The sequence below is a fragment of the Myxocyprinus asiaticus genome, chromosome 33 (assembly GCF_019703515.2).
Source record: "Myxocyprinus asiaticus isolate MX2 ecotype Aquarium Trade chromosome 33, UBuf_Myxa_2, whole genome shotgun sequence".
NCBI classification, from domain to species: Eukaryota; Metazoa; Chordata; class Actinopteri; order Cypriniformes; family Catostomidae; genus Myxocyprinus; species Myxocyprinus asiaticus.
Genome location: NC_059376.1, coordinates 41118959 through 41141831, shown reverse-complemented (window position 1 = coordinate 41141831; position 22873 = coordinate 41118959). Strand labels below are relative to the sequence as shown.

At 38.9% G+C, this 22873-nt stretch overlaps 1 protein-coding gene across 1 annotated transcript in view; it reads right to left on the bottom strand.

The window, feature by feature from the left end:
- LOC127423773 (homeobox protein cut-like 2) overlaps nucleotides 1–22873 on the bottom strand; it is a 212818-nt gene that overhangs the window by 87902 nt on the left and 102043 nt on the right. The window contains exon 3 of the mRNA XM_051668331.1: nucleotides 18934–18981. Within this exon, the coding sequence (XP_051524291.1) occupies nucleotides 18934–18981 (48 nt within the window). The remainder of the gene's footprint in view (nucleotides 1–18933; nucleotides 18982–22873) is intronic.

Sequence of the window (22873 nt, the reverse complement as noted above, 5' to 3'; positions counted from 1 at the left end):
GAATTATCAACAAATGTGATGGTTTGTTATCACACACTCACACATTCATTAACATTTCACACTTCTGAGTGCTTCACGTCTCCGTCAGCTGTTGTTGGTTTTTTGTATGTTTCGACATGCAGTTTAAGACCGTGTACCGAGCTGATGGCACTCTGCGAACACATGTCACCGCTTTCATTACAAACACTAATGCCACTATCTGACTCAGCTCTTGCGTTCTGGCAGAGCAGATAGTGTGTTCCTTTCCTTCCCCCTCCTTCACATCTCCATAGCTCACAGTTTGTGTGAAAGGGAGCTGATGTTTATTTCTTCTGGCATGTCCTCGGCCACCGCTCCGCCACCCATTTCACACATTTTTACTGGCTAATTTGACTGTGTTTGCGCCAGCGTGCCACAGATCGCTCCATGACAGCCGTGCGCGTATCTCAGACTGAGAGAATCTGACCTTGTTTCTATACATCATGCATTTTGCTGATCGTAAGCAAACAAAACGGCAAGCTGGAGAGTGGATGGGGTTCTGTGCTGGCGTTGTCTGTGCCATCTTTGACCGTTCATGTACAGCCATGTTTTTAATCCACTCTACATGTATTGAGCATCTGTTTAGAGGAATAAACTCAATATCTGTGGTTTGCTTTAGAATGTCAATGGGTTGGTTTACCTCCCACTGTCATTCACTGTATGCTGTGAAGGATTATGCAAATGTCCTGCTGTCGAGAACATTACGGAAGCTTATATTCTTGAAGTGTTTGTTAAGTTATTTCTAATGGATGATCCCATTAACACAATCAAGGGTGTAGATTCAGCTTAAAAATTGGGGGGTTACAACGTGATGCATTTACCCATGTTTCCATTGATCAAGGTATAAATATTGGGGGTGTTGTACTTGCTTGTTCTGATTATGTCATCTCTGACATACAGTTACAGGTATTTTGTATTTTTAATTTTAATAAAAAATGTTTGCCATTCAAATCCAATAATAAGTCAAAAGGATGTTAAAATATAAGTAAATAAAATAAGTATTAGTGTGGTAGTATGCCATTCTGAACATTACATCTGTGTCTTTAAGAAGGATATGCATACTGTGCACAGTATACATACTGCATACTTAAGAAATAGTATGAGTAGTATGATAGTATGCTATTCCAAAGATATCATCTAGGTCTGTGCTGCCATATTTGGAGGAAAATGGGAGTGTCTGTGGTCAGGTGTGTGAAATGTGAAGACAAAGAGAGGGGCGAAGCCACAAGCTATTTAAAGGGATGGTGTCATTTTTTTTCAGAATGATGAGTGTTGTGTGTGTGTGTGTGTGTGTGTCACACAAATGCTGTGTCCGCAAACACGTCTAACATTTGCACAGCGGTGGTGTCACTGCCTTAGCATCTCTTGAGTTCTGAGAGCTTGTGCATTCAAGACAGTAAAAATTAAATCCTCTGATGATGACACCCGGCAAAATGTGCTGAAGCGCATCAACTGCACCTGGCTACAGGGACAGAGACCTATTTATAAAACACACACACACACACTTATACATGAATGCACGGCCTGTAGAAACGCCACTCTAAATGACAAATGTCTTGTACGTACACATGCAGGCAAGACATTAGTTTTAGCAGCATAACAAACCAGTGCTCAGTGACGAAGGACGACTCGAGCAAAACAGTTGTAGTGCTAAAGGATATCAGAAACAAATCTAAAAACAAGCTCACACTGGGAGGAAATTCATGCATGACAAGAGCCACAGAACAGTGCAAGCAGTGATACGGATGATGTCACGTAGACTGCCCACATATCAAATTACCATGGTATAAACGTATGATAGCATCACTGTACCATGGTACCACCAGTGTTGGGTGTAATCTAATTAAATTAACAGTAATATAATTACTTTTTAGTAAAAAAGTAGTGTAGCTCATTACATTTCAAATTCTTGAAATAAGATAACAGCTACTGACATTCAATTAAAAGGAATAGTTCACCCAAAAATGAAAATTCTCCCATCATTTACTCACCTTCATGATATCCCAGATGTGCATGACTTTCTTTCTTCACTAGAACACATTTGAAGACAAATAGAAAAATATCTCAGCTCAGTAGATCCTTAAAATGCAAGTGAATGGAGATTTCTCTTTGAAGCTCCATAAATCACAGACAGTCAGCAGAAACATCATCCATACGACTCCAGCGGTTAAATTAATGTCTTCTAAAGCGACATGATCACTTTTGGTGCAAAAAAGATCAATATTTAAATTTTAACATTTTTAAGTATAATCCAACGTGAGGGTAAGCTTCACGAGAGGGTGGCATCCAAGCGGTCTCTCGTGTGATGTATTCGCGGTGCCTTGGATACAGATGTAATCTCACATTCTCCTCTCGGTTGAGACATCCAGGATAAGCACACAGTCGCACCATTGTGAGTAAAGAAACAGATCAATACAGATCTAAACCAAAACCAACCAAGCTACTGTACAGCATTTCTCCTTCTCACTTGTAAACAGCGCTACTCTTCTGGCTGTGACACACGTGCGTCAGTTCTCATGTGTTTCAAATGCCAATGCGATTACGTCACACGCATGTACCGCTGCTCACCGGAAACATGATTTAAAGTAAAAAACAAGTACTTAAATATTTACCTTTTTTGCACCAAAAGTGATCGTGTCGCTTTAGAAGACATTAATTTAACCGCTGCAGTTGTATGGATGACATTTCTGCTGACTGTCTGTGATTTATGGAGCTTCAAAGAGAAATCTCCATTCACTTGCGTTTTAAGGACCTACTGAGCGGAGATATTTTTCTGTTTTTCTTCAAAGGTGTTCTGCTGAAGAAAGAAAGTCATGCACACCTGGGATATCATGAGGGTGAGTAAATGATGAGAGAATTTTCATTTTTTGGGTGAACTATCCTTTTAAATTAGTTACTTGTATAGCATATATTATATATTATTGTATAGCATATATATAATAGATTAAAATAATAGAAACTTCTGAGACAGTTGAAGGGCATGTGCCTCCTAATGAGTCAATTAGTTTGTTGAGAGGAAAAACTCAATTTTCTGTTTTAAGTGTTTTAGAAAGTAACTTAAAAGTAATTATTAATGAGGACTAAATTAACTATGTATATAAACAAAATCCTGGAATTCATGCCATTTTTGGCTGAACTATTCCTTTCATTTACTATGTAGTGATGCAATAAGGCACTATAACAACAGATTATGTAGGGCTAAACCACACACACATAAATCGGATGTGTGAACTTTTTCCCACATGAGCATGAGAAAGTGTGAGAATGAGAGTGTGAGAATGACAAAAGAGGCAGATATCACACCCCGCTCACACGTGCTGGACACAGGTGATAAAGTCATGGAGGAGAGGAGATTCCTGGCTTCAGGTCCGCTCAAACCTATTTATATCAGCACTGTAGGCAGTGGCCACGGGCATGACAGTAATGCCTAATGACCTGCAGCGTGCAAACCTGCTAGTGTGGTTCAACGTGTGACAGCAGTAGTCATTAGCACATTAGATTGTATTCTGTGACTAAATAGGAATATTGAGGTAGTAGATGAAATAAATAGCCAGTGGTGCTTACAATCTGGTCTCATAGAATCATGTTGCTATACCTACATTTGCTCATTGTACGTATCGTGGCTGTTTCATGGTGAAACGAACACTAGATTATCAGCAGATTGCCAGTTCACAAACATTTACCTTTCACACTGTTCCTCACACAATGCTATCTTATGATATCTAAAAAAATATTTACAAATTTATACAGACATTACAGTTCCCAAGTGTTGCTAGGATTTGCAAAAAAAATTTTAACATGAAGCTAGGTGTTGCTAGCATGTAGCTTGATGCTGTTAGCATGTTGCTAGCATGTTTTAGCATGTAGCTAGGCATTGCTATGATATTTTAACATGTCACTAGGCATTGCTAACATGTTGTTAGTGTTGCTACTATGTTTTAGAATGTTGTTTGACGCTGCTAGCATGTTTTAACATATTGTTAGCATGTTTTAGCATGTAACTAGGCACTGCTACGATATTTTAGCATGTCACTAGGCAATGCTACTATGTTTTTGCATGTCGTTTGACGCTACTGGCATGTTGTTAGCATGTTTTAGCATATTGTTAGCATGTTTTAACATGTAGCTAAGCATTGCTATGATATTTTAGCATGTCGCTAGGCATTGCTAGCATGTTGTTAGGTGTTGCTACTATGTTTTAGCATGTACTAGGTGTTGCTAGCATATTACTATCATGTTTTAGTATGTAGCTAGGCGCTGTTAGCATGTTACTTGAATAATGTGTATCTATATTGTGTGTATTGTATACTGTACAGTGTATGTTATTATTGTATATTGTGTTGTGTGTAATTATGTGTATATTAGACTTTAAATTGTGTTGTGTTAATTTGATGTTATTGTAAATTGGTATATGTCTCATCACTGTCACGACTGCTATATTTATCGGAACTGCACCCAAGAATTTCACACACCATTGCACTTGTGTATATGGCTGTGTGACAATAAATGTGATTTGATTTGACTTGCATATTTTAGTATGTAGCTGGGAGTTGTTAGCATGTTACTAGCATGTTTTAGCATCCCAGGTAACAACATAGCTTTGGGCCGAATCCGGCAACATTTCGGCAGCGAGCTCGGCCCACACACCTTGTGGAACTATGGTCCAAAATTGTCTCAAAAGTCACTTGCCGAAATTCAACCGGACTCACGATAGAAACCTGCCAAAACTCACCCACAACTTCTACATACAGTATATGTACCATAGAAGGCAATTTCTTAATGCATTCTGACCAGGTAATACGTAAAAAAAAAAAAAAAAAGTTGACAAATTATTATATAGTATATACAGTTGGGAGACCAACTAAACACCTTCGGGGCCGTACAACTTATCTTGCGCTAAAAAACTGAATACTGAACTTCCCTCTGAATCTCTTACCAAATCTTACAGTTACAATTAAGTCCATGGGAGGGTGCTGTGGATATTTTTCAGAGGCTTTGCTTGAAATGAGGAGATATCATGGCACCTTTGTGAGAGCTTTCAAGCAAAGCCAAGTGGCAATACTTGTAATATTTTAATTCTTATTGGATTACACTATATTGCTATATATTGCACTATATTCGGTTCTTGTAAGAGTCACACATACCAATGGACAAGGATCTTCTTTTTGGTGGAAAGAAATGCGAAGGTACGAGAAACTCAGAAGCTTACCAGACCAGTATGCATGTATGTTTGTGAAATCACAGAGAGCGCATTTTATAAGAAGCAAACTTTCACCACTTGTTTTTCTGTATAATAACATGTGACATGATAAAAATGTGATAGCCTTTGTGTAGAATTAGAGTTTATATATGTGCATTACCCTAATGCCATCAGTTTTCGTTTTTATGTAAGCTCTGGGTGAGTACAAATGTTTTTTTACTGTTATTTAAAAAAAAAAAAAAAAAAAACATTATTACTGCATATTGTTAATTTATTTATTTTCCTAAACAAAAAGCATAGTTTATTAAAGTTAGCTTTCTTTGAAATCATTATTGGTAATGTTTGTGAATAAAACAAAATAGATGTGTCTGTCTTGTCGTGCACTTCTCACACACCTTACAGTCTAGCTGATCCCACAAAAGCTCAATGGGGTTCAGATCCATAACACTCTTTTCCAATTATCTGTTGTCCAATGTCTGTGTTTCTTTGCCCACTCGAACCTTTTCTTTTTGTTTTTCTGTTTCAAAAGTGGCTTTTTCTTTGCAATTCTTCCCATAAGGCCTGCACCCCTCAGTCTTCTCTTTACTGTTGTACATGAAACTGCTGTTGAGCGGGTAGAATTCAATGAAGCTGTCAGCTGAGGACATGTGAGGCGTCTATTTCTCAAACTAGAGACTCTGATGTACTTATCCTCTTGTTTAGTTGTACATCTGGTCTTCCACATCTCTTTCTGTCCTTGTTAGAGCCAGTTGTCCTTTGTCTTTGAAGACTGTAGTGTACACCTTTGTATGAAATCTTCAGTGGCAATTTCAAGCATTGTATAGCCTTCATTCCTCAAAACAATGATTGACTGATGAGTTTCTAGAGAGACTTTTTGGACCACTGTCGGTAGGTACTCACCACTGCTGACCAGGAGCACCCCACAAGCCTTGCCGCTTCAGAGATGCTCTGACCCAGTTGCCTGACTATAACAATTTGGCCTTTGATTATTCACTTACCATCTAATCTACCAGACCTTGACATGTGGCCTTGTTTGGAGATGATCAACGTTATTCGCTTCACCTGTGAGTGGTCATAATGTTTTGGCTCATCAGTGTATATACAGTATATGCAATGTGGAATACATGGAATTTTGACATTTTTTAAAAGCTAAAATGTGACCAAAAACTAATTTTAAATCTAAATTAAAATATATTAAAATATTCAGTGCATTCCAAAATAAATTTTTTATATTGTAGCAAGTTTGATGGTTCCATGTATAATTAACAACATCAGCTGAGAGAGAATCTTTCATTTGCAAGCAAAACGGACATTCCAACCCAACTGACAATAAAGAAAAACAATGAAAAATCTGCCTTAGAAGGCAGCTGCCTGTGTAGGCTCACTAGATTTTGGAACAGAGCTTGTGTGTACACCACAGCCTGTGCCGGAGTTTTGTGCCCATTGAGTCTTTGTGAAAGCGTGTGTGTGAGACAGTACCCCATCCACACACTCACTATAGCTATGGCAGTGCATTAGACCCTCATGACAATTAGCTTGGGAAAAGGTTTACGACCGGCAGGCCCACAGGAGCGTACAAATCGGCGCAGCCGGAGGCAGCCTTGCGAACAGAAAGGTAATTACAGCTCTCCACATCATAACGCTGAGAGGAACATAACACACTCGCACTTTTTTCTTCCTTCTCTCTTCTCTTACATACTGCTATAATTAATTATCGTGCCTTAACGCTTTGATTTATTCCACGATTCATAACATATTTATACATTCAAGATGAATTATTTCCTTCAGGAATTAATCATAAAATAGAGGAAGGACCGGTCTTGTGTGTTGTCGCAGGATCAAAGATGGAGCAACTTTGCTTGCGGTGGGCATTCAGGCCACACCGCAAGGTCAGCTGAGTTGAGGAGCGAATGAAGCAACAAACACAAACAACAGACTGGTTTGGCGTGATTTATGATGTTATATCAATCGCTGTTTTTGCATCAGGACCCAGATTTTACATTGCACATCAAGGTCATGATCCAGCACAGTACCAAAATTGTTTAGCATACAAAAAATATAAAGAATGTCCTTAAAGAGGCCCTATTATGCTTTTTGGGATTTTACCTTTCCTTTAGTGTGTAATATAGCTGTTTGTGCATGTAAAAGGTCTGCAAAGGCAGTTACTCTCTCCCATAGACAACACTGCTCCTGAACTGACTTAGCTACGTCACTATGTAACACATTTGCATAATGTCTGCCTCAGGAATGCGCTGCTCAGGAAGTCTCGGGAGCTGAAACGCGGTTATGGTAAGGGCCGTTACATTTCCTACACACGCTCTAAGCGGTTGACCAATCAGAGCAGACTGGTCTTTTCGGAAAGGGGGGCTTTAAAGAGACAGGAGCTACAACAGAGGGTGAAAAGAGGTGCTGCAGCATTGTACAGTATGAGAAATGATTATTTTTTGAACATTAAAGCATGTAAACCTGTTCTAGTAGGCCCCCAAAATAAAATTATGAACCTGTAAATGAGCATAAGATGGGCTCTTTAAAATCAAACATAAAATTAAATATTAGCATGAACGGCACAGATAATTTACACAGAATTATGCTAAATGTAGTTAGGCTGCATAAGCCTTTTACTTCATAAACCGGCTAAAGGAGTAGTATTTTCAGACAAGTTTTGATCGGATTTCTCTGATCTCAGACCATAAAATCATTCCACTGTCCGATGCTCAAAACTCCCATTAGATTAGCATCTGTTTGAATGTCCATGACATGGCAACCAAATGGAGGATAAACAATGGTACAAAGTGCTCGCATTTGTTCTACTGGTGTATTATTTAAATTTGACCATATTTAACACACCTGTCTTGGCAAATGTTTGCTAAACAGGTTTAATCCAGTGGCGGGCCGTGCATTTAAAGTCTAGGCCTTCAGTGTGATTCATGCCATTAAGAAAACACAGTTTCACAAAGAATAAGACACCCTATGCCTTTGGGCATCATACATTATGTCACAGCTAACTAGTAATACCAACTGACATTTTAAAAATACGTCCACGCACGAAAGCCAGAACTTGAAATGACACTTATTCCTCAAGCAAGACTAATTTTAACTGCTGCATGACTGTTTGTGAAATGAACGTCAAAAATCATAATTTTTCATATGAATCTACCAAGGAGGTCTATAATACCTGGAAAAATCTATCTAATAATATTAGCTATTTAAATGTTGCTTGCAATCATTTTCGTTTAGTCAGGGTACACGTTCTGCTTTCCATTCAAGTTGGATGTGAGATATTCCTACTTGATATCTCCGACCATAAATGCATCCCATTCCCCGATATTCGGAACTGCAATGCTCCCGTTAGCTTGGCAGGGGTTTGACTCTCATTAGAGATGTCTCCTAGCAACCCAACTGATAAACAACGCTGCAGCGCTAGCATTTGTGCTTCAAGTGTACGATTATCAAAAGAGATTATAATGTTTTATACACCTGTTTCTGCAGGTGTTTGTTAAACAAGCTTTAATATCATGTAATGTGGAAACGAACTCATTTATCGATATTAATTAATAAAGAGAATGTTTATCACTTACTTTGTATATCTCCCTTAGCGTCGACATGTTTGTGTGACATCATGCCCCTGCATCTCGGTGAAATCGGAGTTGAGAATTTCTACACGAGCCTACAAGCTATAATTCTGACTTTAAGATGCATTCCATTGCACTTTTCCTAGAAGGAAGTTGTAAAAATCCGACTTTCCAAGTTGAATGGAACGCAGCACTACTTTTCAAAACTTGATCCGACACTGAATGCTCAAGCAGCCTAATTTACACTTAGAAAACTCCTGATGTTGCTATAACAATGCAAAAAGCACTTACCAATTTGCTTGAAGTGAAAATCAGTCCTCCTTTCCGGTTTCTTAAAATTAAGCAATCACACGGTCATGCAGAACATTTCGTGATTTTAAATCCATAAGGATCTCTTTCTCGACGGCAATACCAGCAGAGATGACAGCCAACTCGTCAGCATCTCGCGCTTTTCACTTTCAAATTATTTCACTTAAAGCGTGATTGCGTCACTCAAGGCCAACTAGAACATAGACATATAAATACATGTATTTATATGTCTATGAGCTAGAAGGCCTCAACCAGGACATATTATAAAGTTCACACCCACCAAGAATAAATAAATCAATCTGATTGGCTGATGAATCTGACAATCTGACTTCAGTTGCCCATTCATTTGCACTGTTGAGGGATTCTGTGGAAATTCTGAAGGCCTGACGGGGTGGAGCTCAAACTCACACGCTGCTTCGGGCATGCAATTTGTGAAACAGTTGTCACACTTTGCTTGTAAGCATCAATTAATAAATTCTGACTGGATAAACTTTTCGTTTTTCTCTGTTTGTTTGTAGATTAATTAAGAGTGGAAAGCGATTAAAAATACATAGGCAAAAAGGTGATTGAGAATGAAAGGATGAAAAATATTTATTTATTTGTCATGTTAGGTCAGCAGAGAAGGCTTTGCTGGCCCTGAGAATTCCCCACTGGTTTAATCATTATGTAATGTAGGAACTTTGACTCATTTATGCTATTGTGTGTAAATCTCCCTGGACACGGACATGTTTGCATGATGTCATGTAGGGATGGACGATACCACTTATCTTATTGTCTTTTCAAAACGATACCAAGTACTAACCTAACCTATCAAGGCCAATATCGCCGATAACAACACCGATACGCTGCAAAAAAATAAATAAATAAATAAATAAATTCTTAAGTATTTTTGACTTGTTTTCCAGTAACAACCCCCCACTTATTTTCCTTCTGAAATAAGTTTATTTTTCTTACCCCATTGGCAAATAGTTTTGTGTTGTTTTAAGCATAAACCTCACTAAATGTACATGTATGTATTTCTTTAAAAACAAGACAAAATATCATATTACTTTTCAAGTAAATTTATCTTGTTTTAAGGATGTTTAGATATTTTTACTGGAAAACAAGACAGAAATAGTCATTAAGAATTTGTTTTTTTATTACATTTTTGAAGTGTACCTCTTAATTGCTTTTTTGTTTTGTTTTTTAGATTTCTGAGGATACAAAGGTTCATTTGAAATATTCTATATGTAAGCGCTAATTTTAAAATGTATAGGCCTAAACAGAAAATTATTAGACTTCTATTTTTGTTTATTAATCATTTATTAACAATTACAGAACACGGTAACAAATTTTAATTTAAAAACACTTGCAATAAATGTCACACAAACTCATAATAAATGTTACGTTTAGATTTGTTGTTATTTAGTGTTATGTCCAGATTTTGTCTGTTTGCACTGCTCCCTCTTGGAGTTTCAAGGAGAAATAGTTCCTGTGTAATTTGCTAATTTAATCCTTTTTTTTCTCATTTCGAAACTTATAATACTCATACATTTTTATGGTACCTAAATAATAAAATCACTAGTATATTTTTATGTAAGGATTGATATTCTCGATACAACATCAGTATCAGAAGTACTGATACTTAAAGCTTGATCCATCTGTCCCTAACGTCATGAACCTGCATCTCGGCAAAATCAGAGTTGAGGATTTCTGCACAAATTCCTTGTTCCTTTGCACTTTTTCAAGAAGGAAACTTAGATTTTTTCCCCTTTTTCTCCCAATTTGGAATGCCCAATTCCCAGTGCGCTTTTTTAAGTCCTTGTGGTGGCGTAGTGATTTGCCTCAATCTGGGTGGCGGAGGATGAATCCCAGTTGCCTCCGCATCTGGGACCATCAACCCGCGCATCTTATCACGTGGCTTGTTGAGCACGTTGCCAAGGAGACATAGTGCGTGTGGAGGCTTCACGCCATCCACGCTCAACTCACCACGCGCCCCATCGAGAACGAACCACATTATAGCGACCACAAGGAGGTTAGCCCATGTGACTCTACCCTCCCTAGCAACCAGGCCAATTTGGTTGCTTAGGAGACCTGGCTGGAGTCACTCAGCACACCCTGGGATTCGAACTAGCGAACTAGCTAGGGGTGGTAGCCAGCGTCTTTTACCACTGAGCTACCCAGGCCCCTTGGAAACGTATACTTTGATATAAATGGAACGCAGCATTATTCCTTATTGACGGTACACTAAAAGCACTCAAACTACATTGTACAGTCAACATTCACAATTACAACTTATCATGACTAAGTCCAGTTTCCGCTATGGCTCTTTAAAACTGAACTATATAATTTCAGAGCCACTAGCATCACCAAATGGAACTGAAAAAATAATCACTGTTTTCAAACAGATTCCAGAAAACTCTCCTGCCTGTACATTGGTTGGACAAACAGGTAGTCCTGCCCCAAACTAACACCATTGGTTGAGTTAATGTTGTTGTGTCAGGCTGGAGGAATGTTTTGATAGCGTCACAGAGCCACAGTGGCATAATTGTCGTTAAGTTCACAGTACATTAGGCACATTATAAAAGAAGGAATTTTAACATTGAAAACAATTACACACATAAGACACACCAATTACCTATTTGCAATCATTGCAACATGACACTCTTACCATTTTGCTTACCACACCATTGGTGAGTTTTGAAAACCCATTTGGTGAAAAGTGCATACATTTCCCTAATGTGCACACGTATGCAGAAACCCATCCACTCCACAGATTAATAATTTAACGCTGAGTGTTTCAAATATACTTTGGAACAAACCGAGACACTCTTGCCCCAGAAAACAGGTGTCTGACTTCGAATCCCCACAAGCTGAGCGAGATAAATATTCGGACTGCGTTTGGTTGTGTAGTCAGCTGAATTTACCTCACCGTCTGACAACGGCTGGTGGAGATTTCCAGGCCGCAGGGGTTAATAGCACGAAACAGAACGAAGTTGCTAATTACATGTTACAAACTATTTATCCGTTTCTTCATCAGTACAGTGCCACAACGCTCATTGTGCACACTAAATTACTCCTTGGATTGTCTTTGTAAAGCAAGTTTTCATAATTAGAGCGCTGTGTGGATGTTTTCTCTCTGTGCGTAGAGAGTGAGAGGGAGAAATTAGCTGAATGGTTAATTTGGACTTGACATCTTAAACCAGTGACACAATAGGCTCTCAAAAGCATCTGCCCCACATCAACAAATCCTAAAGGAATGTGTAAAGGATTCTATTTGGAATTTTGATCATAATTTGTAACCCATCCTAAAGGATCCTAATGGGTGATATTCAGTCGTATTTAACCCCAAATCAATAATAATAATTTAATTTATATATACATATATATATATATATATATATATATATATATATATATATATATATATATACACAAACTTATATTTTGCTTAAAGAAAATGAAGCCTGGGGCCTGTGTAGCTCAGCGAGTATTGACACTGACTACCACCCCTGGAGTCATGAGTTCGAATCCCAGGGCGTGCTGAGTGACTCCAGTCAGGTCTCCTAAGCAACCAAATTGGCCCGGTTGCTAGGAAGGGTAGAGTCACATGGGGTAACCTCCTCATGGTCATGATTAGTGGTTCTCGCTCTCAATGGGGCACGTGGTAAACTGTGCGTGGGTCACGGAGAGCAGCATGAGCCTCCACATGCTGCGAGTCTCCGCGGTGTCATGCACGACGAGCCACGTGATAAGATGCAATTGAGACTTGTCCTCCGCCACCCGGATTGAGGTGAGTAACCGCACCACCACGAGGACCTACTAAGTAGTGGGAATTGGGCATTCCAAATTGGGAGAAAAGGGGATAAAATGTATAATTTATAATTTATAAAATGATTTAGGATCATTTAGATTTTTGCCATTGTGACATTATTTTCAAGACACTTAAGCACATTTTACCCCCTAATTCTCATTACTGTAACGCATCCAGACATTTTATTTTTACTATTACCATTGTTTTCAATGATGACTCTCATTGCCACAATAGTATTTTTTTTTTACTCTATTACAATAAAAAAAGTGCTGTTTTTTCAATTACAAAAATAAAATCTACGAAAATTGAAGGCAGTATAAAAGTGCGTACTACTACACTCAAAAAAGAAATATTTTAAGAATTACATGTTTCAATTTCATAACAAAATTGCAAATATTTGAATCGAGTAATCTTTAATAAAATACAATTTTGAAAACTGAATATTTTAAGTCATTAATTCAATTTTGTTCGACATTGCACAATTCAATTTGATGGAATTTTGTTATGAAATTGAAATGCTTAAAAATACGTACATATTTTTTTTTTTTAGAGTGTATGATCACAATTTAAATAATATATAATTTTTCACGTTGCGGCAATGAGAATATAATGACCAACGTTGTTCGCGCCAATGACTATTGGGGTGTAAAACATGCGTAGCAGTCACGAAAATAATGTCTCAATGTAAAAAATCTTAATGGTCCTAAAAAAAAAGCTTTATTTTCTATATAACAATTTTATATTTTTTTCTTTAGATTTTGAAGTAAAATATGAACAGGACATTTTCTTGACAGGTTTCGTGAGGATCATTGTAAGATCGTACTGGATACACTGGAATTCCTACAGGTATTTCTACCTATAATCTCTTGCTAATGGAGAATTAAATGAAATCACACGGGGAACCATTTGATTTTTTTCATCTTTAAAGGAACATATCAGCCAAAAATGAAACTTTTGTGATTATTATTTATTCACCCTTATATTTACTGTGGAACACAAAAGAGGATTTAGCAGAATGTCCAAACGTCTCTTTCCCAAACATTGAAGGTGAATGGACACTGAGGCTGTCAAGCTCCAGAATTGACATGAAAGTACCATTAAAGTAGTCCATATGACCCATTCACTATATTTTAAGTATTCTAAAGCCATGCAAAAACTTTGTGGAAGAAATAGACCAAAATGTAAGTCATTCAGCTCTTAAATCTCATTCACGTTTGTATTCAATTAAAATCTGGCACTTGTGACGCCAGCCTTAATGTCAATCTCACTGGTTTTCAGGTTCAGAGGCCTTTTTTTTGCCATTCAACAGCATCAGTCTTCATTCACATTCATTGTATGGCAAAGAGCAGCTCTGACATATTGCCAGATTTCTCCATTTGCGTTCTGGAAAGAAAGTCATATGGATTTGGAACAACATGAGGGTGAGTAAATAATGACAATTTTCATTTAAAAGTTAATCAAGAGAATTTAAATCAAGATAATAGGCCCCCCTTAGACAACAAGTGCTGGACAAAAGTTGCTATTTTCTCATCTAAAAGGCGAGTGAATTAGCATTTTGCATGACACTTTTCAAAGGGAGAAAAAGGGGCCGTTACGAAGCATATGCGAGCAATCGGTGACACCACTTCGATTTCAGGGCTCAAAGGTGTGGCTGACACTATTAAGACACACACGGTGTCGTACGTGAGCCTCCTTGCAGTAAATTTTATTCAAATTACCTTCATTATAAGACACTCTTCATTATAAAACCAAAAAGTGCTGCTGGTCTCCCAGGGCCTTTGGATTAATAAGGACAGCGATGTATTTTAAGCCGTAAACTCGACTTCTTACTGTCCTTAATCTCCTTTCCTCTTCACAGGCCAAATTAACACCTCTCCCCCGATCTGACGGGACCTCATTAACTAACTTCCACTCTGAAAGAGAAAAGAACGAAAAGAAGACAGCGAAGAAGAAGGGGCGAAAGTAGGAAAACGACCAATGACAGCCAACAGCTGGGAGATTAACCCTTTCGTGCGACTGAAAGGCTTCGGGAATCTAGGTCGATGCGCGTTATTAATCAGCCGCCTGGTTAACAATAATTAGCAGGCAAGGCGGGAAGGGACGAGAGGGAGGGACTCGCCGAAATGAAACAGAAAAAGAAAAGAGAAACCTGTCATGTCACAAACACTTCAAAGGAAACGACTTTCCTTTTAAAAGTGCCACGAATGGGGTCCAAAACCCACCAGGGAGATCGTGAAAGCACAGCGCTGGAGAGAGGAGGAGAACACGGGCCGAAGAGACCTAAAACACACACACGCAAGCATCACAGGGACCCAAAACTAACAAACATACATGCCTCTTACACAATGCTGTGAGCTCGCATAGTTTAAACTAGTTAAACTTCTCTAGCACAAGTCAGGGCTGTTGAAATGTGCTCTGAAATGTTACAATGTAAATTAATAGGGCCAATTCATAAACATTAAAATACACATTTTCAGAAGTACAGCCACAAGACCACTGCCAGAAAATAATTGGGGCTTGGGGCAACAAAATGCCAAAAATGCCACCAAAATTTAAATTATAAGGGCTAATAACAGCCTACAGAATCTCATCATTCAGGTTGAACTAATTTATAAAATGTATAAGGATTAAAAAATAAAATTGCCCTTATAAAAGGTCAAAGAAAAACACCCCTAGAAATCAATTTCAGGGGGCAGATATTGCCCCTTAAAGGGATAGTTCACCCACAAATGAAAATTCTCTCATTATTTACTCACCCTCATGATATCCCAGGTGTTCATGACTTTCTTTCTTCAGCAGAACACATTTGAAGAAAAACTGAAAAATATCTCAGCTCAGTAGGTCCTTAAAATGCAAGTGGATGGTGATCAGACCTTTGAAGCTCCAAAAATCACAGACAGTCAGCATAAATGTCATCCATACAACTGCAGCGGTTAAATTAATGTCTTCTAAAGCGACATGATCGCTTTTGGTGCGAAAAAGATCAATATTTAAGTACCTTTTTAACTCTAAATCATTGCTTCTGGTCAGCCGCGGCATGTGCGTGTCGTAATCGCATTGGCACGTGAGAAGCGAGAACTGACGCACGTGTGTCACAGCCAGAAGAGTAGCGCTGTTTACAAGTGAGAAGGAGAAACGCTGTACAGTAGCTTGGTTGGTTTTGGTTTAGATCTGTATTGATCTGTTTCTTTACTCACAATGGTGCGACTGTGTGCTTATCCTGGATGTCTCAACCGAGAAGAGAACGTGAGATTACATCTGTATCCATGGCACCGCGAATACATCACACGAGAGACCGCTTGAACTCCACCCTCTCGTGTAACCTAACGGAAGCGTTGGATTATAATTAAGAAGTACTTAAATATTGATCTTTTTCGTACCAAAAGCGATCGTGTCGCTTTAGAAGACAAGAGTCGTATGAATGACGTTTCTGCTGACTGTCTGTGATTTATGGAGCTTCAAAAATCGTATCATCATCCACTTGCATTTTAAGGACCTACTGAGCGGAGATATTTTTCTGTTTTCTTCAAATGTGTTCTGCTGAAGACAGAAAGTCATGCACACCTGGGATATCATGAGGGTGAGTAAATGATGAGAGAATTTTCATTTTGGGGTGAATTAACCCTTTAATGGAAAAGTTCATTTCTTACACTGCACGAGACATAAACGTTTAACATGTTAACATGATTTTAGTGTGATAAATCTGCTTATCTGTGCAAAGCCTGAGTTATACTATGGAAGAAGCCACATTTTTTTTTTCTCCTGCATGAGCTAAAGCAATCTAGGCGAACTAAGACAGCATTTAGTTCGTTGAGGGTGATGTCACGGTGTTTAATATACTGTTCCAGCCACGGAAGTAATGCCAATAATGCATGTCTTTCGTGGAGCTGCATCGCTTCTTTGCCTTATTAAACTTGTCAAAGGAACCCCTTCCACTTTTGGCGACAAGTTATCTGATCTGACTTCATAAAAACCGCAATCTCTCTCCATGCATTTGTCATGGCCACACTGTCCTCGTGGAGTTTGTGTTGTGAATCATACTTCTGCACAATCTCTAAGAGACGGGCTTCAAAGTTATCCAATTTTATGGATAGTAACCTAAGAAACTACGTCTCAGCTGGCATGCACGATTGTAAATAATACTAATAATTTTTAAAAAAAAGTTGCGTCCAAACCACACTCATGATTAGTTTTAACCAATCATCAACGCTCTTTATCTAGCCGAGTTCTCCTAGTTCACGAAGTTCAGAAATGTGCGCGAAACGAACACATTGGCAGAAAAAAACATCACTGCATTTAATCTATATTTTGGGCGAACTAAAAGAAGCATATTCGCCCAGTAAGTATAAGGAATACTCCGGGTTCAATACAAGTTAAGCTCAATCTACCGCATTTGTATTTCGACTTGTCCCTCCTTTTCTTTAAAAAAAGCACAAATCTGTGTTCCAATGAGGCACTTACAATGGAAGTCAATGGGGCTAATCCGTAAACAAGACATAACCGATATGCATGTTGACATTATTTTAGTGTGATATAATCGCTTACTAACCTTACCTGTGTAAAGTTATATCCAATATTTCATAACTTTATTGTCATGACAACGTAACAACAGTAAACCTAATGCCAGTTCCCTGACTTTATCACACTGAAATCCTGTTAACATGTATATTGTTTACATCGTGTGGCTATTCTTTTAAAACTGTGTCTTTTAATGTTTACAGATTGGGCCCATTCACTTCCATTGAAAGTGCCTCACTGTGACTTTTGATTCTTTTGCTACTTTTTTTTTTAAATAAACAAAGGGCTTGTCGAAGTTATTTTTGTGGTAATCAATATTATGCTGCAAATGCTGTCAATTGAGCCTAAATATATTGCACCCCCAACATTTCTTTAAGACACAAATGTGTAAATGTCACTGAATTAGAAACAAAATATCAAAGCAAGTGGCATTTGTTTTAAAGACTAAACATTTAATGAAAAGAAGTTTCAGTTTAAATTGATAAAACAACAGATATAGTGTTACAACAAAGTATATGGACACTTGTGCTATACTTACTGTCTTTGCATTAGATAATAAAAATGAAAGCAAATGTCATCTGCTCTCAAAAGCTGCTGGAGGTTTTCTCAGAGCTTACTTCCTTTTCTAAATCCATTTTTGCTCAGTTACTTTTAATCAACTGGTTTCTTGGTGATCTTTAGTGGATGTATGAAGTCAGTTCCCCTCAAGTTCACACAGGATTTCTAGCAGAGTCACCACAGGTGCAGTTCAGCACATTAACCATCAACATGTTCCACTAACGTTTAACAACCACAAAGTGTTGCAATAGTTTTTGTCTTCATTTTCAACACTATATATAATGTTTTATCATTTCAAAACCTAACTCAACTGTTTTGCTTAAAATTGCAATCTATTGCAATGACATTCAGACATTTTAATTGCTCAGATTATTTTTGTGACCACTGTATATACGTCACAACATTCCCACACAACACAACATTCCAGAACACAGCCCATCTGGATGTCTCCGGATGAGCTGGGCAACCTGCGGTAACATTTCAATGTGCTTTGTGGACCACGGACGAGAATCACAAATATGATTTATGATCTTCGGTTTAATGGCTCTAGCACAGGGTTTGAGAGGAGATCGGATGACTGTCTTGACAGCGAGCATGTCAGGGAAGGAACGAGAAGTGCACTATTACAACGAGATGACAGAGTGAGAGAGAGAGACCTCCAGTACTCCTGTATCTTAATGGAGGAGAGATGCTACTTAAGTCTGACGGGAAAATGATACCAGTCAATACAGCAGGAGGGAGGGGATGACGTGATGCAGAGAGATTTCTGATGGGCAGTAAATGACTTATCCTGTTGAGATCATTTATATATAGAAACAATCACGGATCCCCAAATTATGTGATCAATTGAATCAACTCTGACGTTATCTCAGATTTATCTTTAAATCATGGACAGAAATAAGATCCATGTTGCTTTTGATGTTGGAAGCTTTGTTATCATTGCAAAACAGTGAGTTTTGACTGACCTGAGCTTGAAAACTCTTGAGGATGGGAGAAACCATCTCCAACACTTCCTGAAAAAGAGACACAACAGATCTGGAATCAAACTTTTTTTTTTTTTTTTAAATGAGAAAACTTCTACTCTGAATACTCTATCTCATAAAAACAAAAATATGCTGCAAAAGTTTTTTATAATTATAAAAATTTTTTATAATAATATATATATATATATATATATATATATATATATATATATATATATATATATATATATATACACACACACACACACACACACATAAATCCAAAATAAATCAAAACTGTGTTATATTTGAGCATCTTCAAAGTAGTTTCCCTTTGCCTAGAATTTGCAGACATGTACTCTTGACATTTTCTCAACCAACTTCTTGAGGTATCACCCTGGGATGCTTTTTAAACAGTATTGAAGGAGTTCTCATCTATGTTGGGCACTTATTGGCTGCTTTTCTTTATTATTTGGTCCAAGTCATCCATTTCAAAAACTTTTATTTTTTTAATTAAATTTTAGTTTTGCAATGACATAAGTTAATATGGTGGCACAATTATATTTTTGTCTACAAAACTAATTTCAAACATTTAATGATACGCCTCCAGATCAAAAGATTTTTAAGATCATGTGAAACATTTAAGTCAAATGTTTCAAAACTTTTGACCGGTAGCGTATATATATATATATTTTTTTTTTTTGCATTAATCTTTTGTAGCATATTTTTGTTTTTATAAATGCAGTCTATTCTTACAAAAATGTATTATGGTATTACCATGTTTTTCTGGACATGTAACAAACAATATCTTGTATTCTTTGAAGCACCGTAGAGTACCATGTAAATATACTGTTGTGTTAATATGGTAATCGTTCAGTATCAGATGATATATACCATGGTACTATCACTGCAACATCGTACACCAATGTTTTGTTTTTTCTAAGAGAAGAACATTTTATAAAACAGAGGAATTAAAAGCAAACAAATAATAATAAAATGTCATCCCTTAATTTAAAAAAGCAAAAATCATGTTTACAGTAATGCATTTACCTTGGAAGTCTATGACGCAAGGCAATGCACTGGGATAAGCATTAAAGCACACTTCAAAAGTTTCAAAAGTATAGCTAAAAGACTTCAACATTACGCATTAAAAAATTACTTGTGTGTGCAATTTTTTTTTTTTTTTTTTTTTTTTTAATTCTGTCATGGCCACGTAAAATCAGGAAACATGGAATACGGGCAAGGATACCAGAAAGGAACTGTTTACTTTACATAGAGAAAAATCCACATAAAGAAACAAAAAGTTCATCCGCCAAAAAAAGTAGTCACACCGCTAAAACAATTCAGACAATTTAGGCAATTTACAGCACAAATAACACACTGTAGAGCCGAGGAGGGCGGGGCCGGGCTGGAATGAGACACACCCGGTCCCCAATCAGCCTGATGGGGCGCGCGAGGGATAAAGGCGGCCGGGGACGACAGTTCGAGAGAGAGAGAATTGCAGGCAGCTGTACTGTGTGTTTTGGTTGTGTTTTTTGGTTAATAAATTGTTATTTAAGTTGTCAAGCCGGTTCTCGCCTCCTCCTTTCCACTAAACCCCCTTACACTGGTACCGAAACCCGGGAAGGAGGAGGGATTCCCGTCGCAGGGTCTTCGACACTGCTGTCCACCCAGGGGAGCGCCGCTGCCGTCCGACGGGGGACGGAGTAGCCCGACCACCCGGACGCGGGGAACGGCCGCCGTCCGCGAGGCGAGTGGGGACGGGACTCCCCGACCGCCTGGAGCAAGGGAGCCACTGCCGGGGGTGGAGGAGTGCCCTGCCGTCCCCCGGGAACGCGGAGGGGTCGAGAGAAGACCGCCGTCCGCGGGGGGAGGAGGGAAGCGACTCCCCGACCGCCTGGAGTGGTAGGGCCGCTGCCAGGGGCGGAGGAGAGTCCCCACGGGACGCCGGGAACGCGGAGGGGCGTTCTGTCCGCTGGGGGTCAGAGGTCTGACTCCGGTCCTCCCGGGGAGGAGCGGCTGCAGTCCGCCTGAGAGGGTGGAGTAGTGATCGAGGACCACGCGACGGCGCATCAGAGAACCGGTGAGTTTCTTTTTCTCTCTCTCCTCTCTCTCTCTCTGTCGCTCCGTGTTGGCCTTTCCCTCGCCATTTTGTGTTGTTTTTTCCCCTCCTGTCTCCTCCCAGGTCGAGGAAGGCGGGGAGGACCCGCCGGCAGTCAGGGCATAAGGCACGCCCCCCCCCCGGAGAGGAAGGGTGGGGGGGATGTACGCCATGCCGGGGGCTCCCCGGCCTGAGGCAACGCCGGGAGGAGTGTAGAGCCAAGGAGGGCGGGGCCGGGCTGGAATGAGACACACCCGGTCCCCAATCAGCCTGATGGGGCGCGCGAGGGATAAAGGCGGCCGGGGACGACAGTTCGAGAGAGAGAGAATTGCAGGCAGCTGTACTGTGTGTTTTCAGTTGTGTTTTTTTGGTTAATAAATTGTTATTTAAGTTGTCAAGCCGGTTCTCGCCTCCTTCTTTCCACTAAACCCCCTTACACACACGTTTTTGTATGGAAGCAGGGCTGTTTCTGAGCATATGGGGGTCCTAAGCGAAGTCCTACTTGGAGGTCCCCCAGACCACCACCCTGATTTTGTAGAGTCACATTTAGCTACAACACTCCTTGCAGTTACATTCTCCCTTCCCTCCCGGGCCACAAGGGGGCCCCCTATAACTGTCTTACTGAGCCATAACATCTGCCTGAGTCTTCCTTGCAGATTTTATTACATTTAATTTTAAACAAAATACACATTTTGGTGGCTCGGGGGCCCTAAGCGGCCACTTATACAGCTTATACTGTAGCTAGAAACAGCCCCTTTTGGAAGTATTAATATAAGCGGTCTAACAAAAATAAGAACTTCATATTTCTGATTTTAAACCCTCTAGTACACTTGCCCCATAGACTTCTATTGTAAGTGCATTACTGTAAACACATGTTTGTTTGTTTTACTAAGGGACTAAAAACAGTTCAGGGAACAAAAACGAAAAACAAACACAATTTTTAGCAGAACGTAAACCGGAACATGTTTCATGCGTCCCGTAACACCGTCAAAACCACAGGTGAGACAGGCCAATATAGAACCTCACAGACCAGAGGCAGAAGTAAACACAAACAACATCTACAGTATTTCACAGCTAAACTCCACAGTACTGGAATCATGGCAGACAAAACGGTACTGAGTTCAGAGCAAGGACGTAGTTATTGCGCAAATGAACGTAAGACGCCAGTACCTATAATCCATTCTTCTAATGCATTACATACAGCCTATATGCACTACCAAATTTTCATGTATAGGCTGTCTTTATTCATATTGACGTTGCTTGACAGGGAATGGAATATACAGTATAATAAGTTCTTCTCCGGTTATTGCACCATCTGTGTCCTCACAATTAAATTGCACTTGACCCAGCCTATTAGCGCTTTGTATGAGCGATTTCATCAAACCAAAAATATCAAAACTTTGTGGCCATACCCACTGTCTTTGCATGTAGGTGAATTGCACTGTGCCTAAGGAATAGTGCTCTTAAAATAGGGGCCCGTATATTGTTAATATGAGACTTGTTTAAAAAAGAAAACTTGCCAAACTAATTTGTGCAAAATTATATCCATTTTTTCAAATTCTCTCTTGACTATGAAAGGCAAGAATACCAGAAAGAGACCGTTTACACAGAGAAAAATCCATCTTAAGGAACTACATGCAGAATTCCAGAATTTCATCCACCAAGAAAATTAGTCCAACTGCTAAAAGAACTATTAAGACATCTTTAAAACACTAACAACGCACATTTGTTATGAAAGTATTAAAGGGATAGTTCACCCAAAAATAAAAATTCTCTCATCATTTACTCACCCTCATGCTATCCTAGATGTGTATGACTTTTTTCTTCTGCTGAGCACAAATT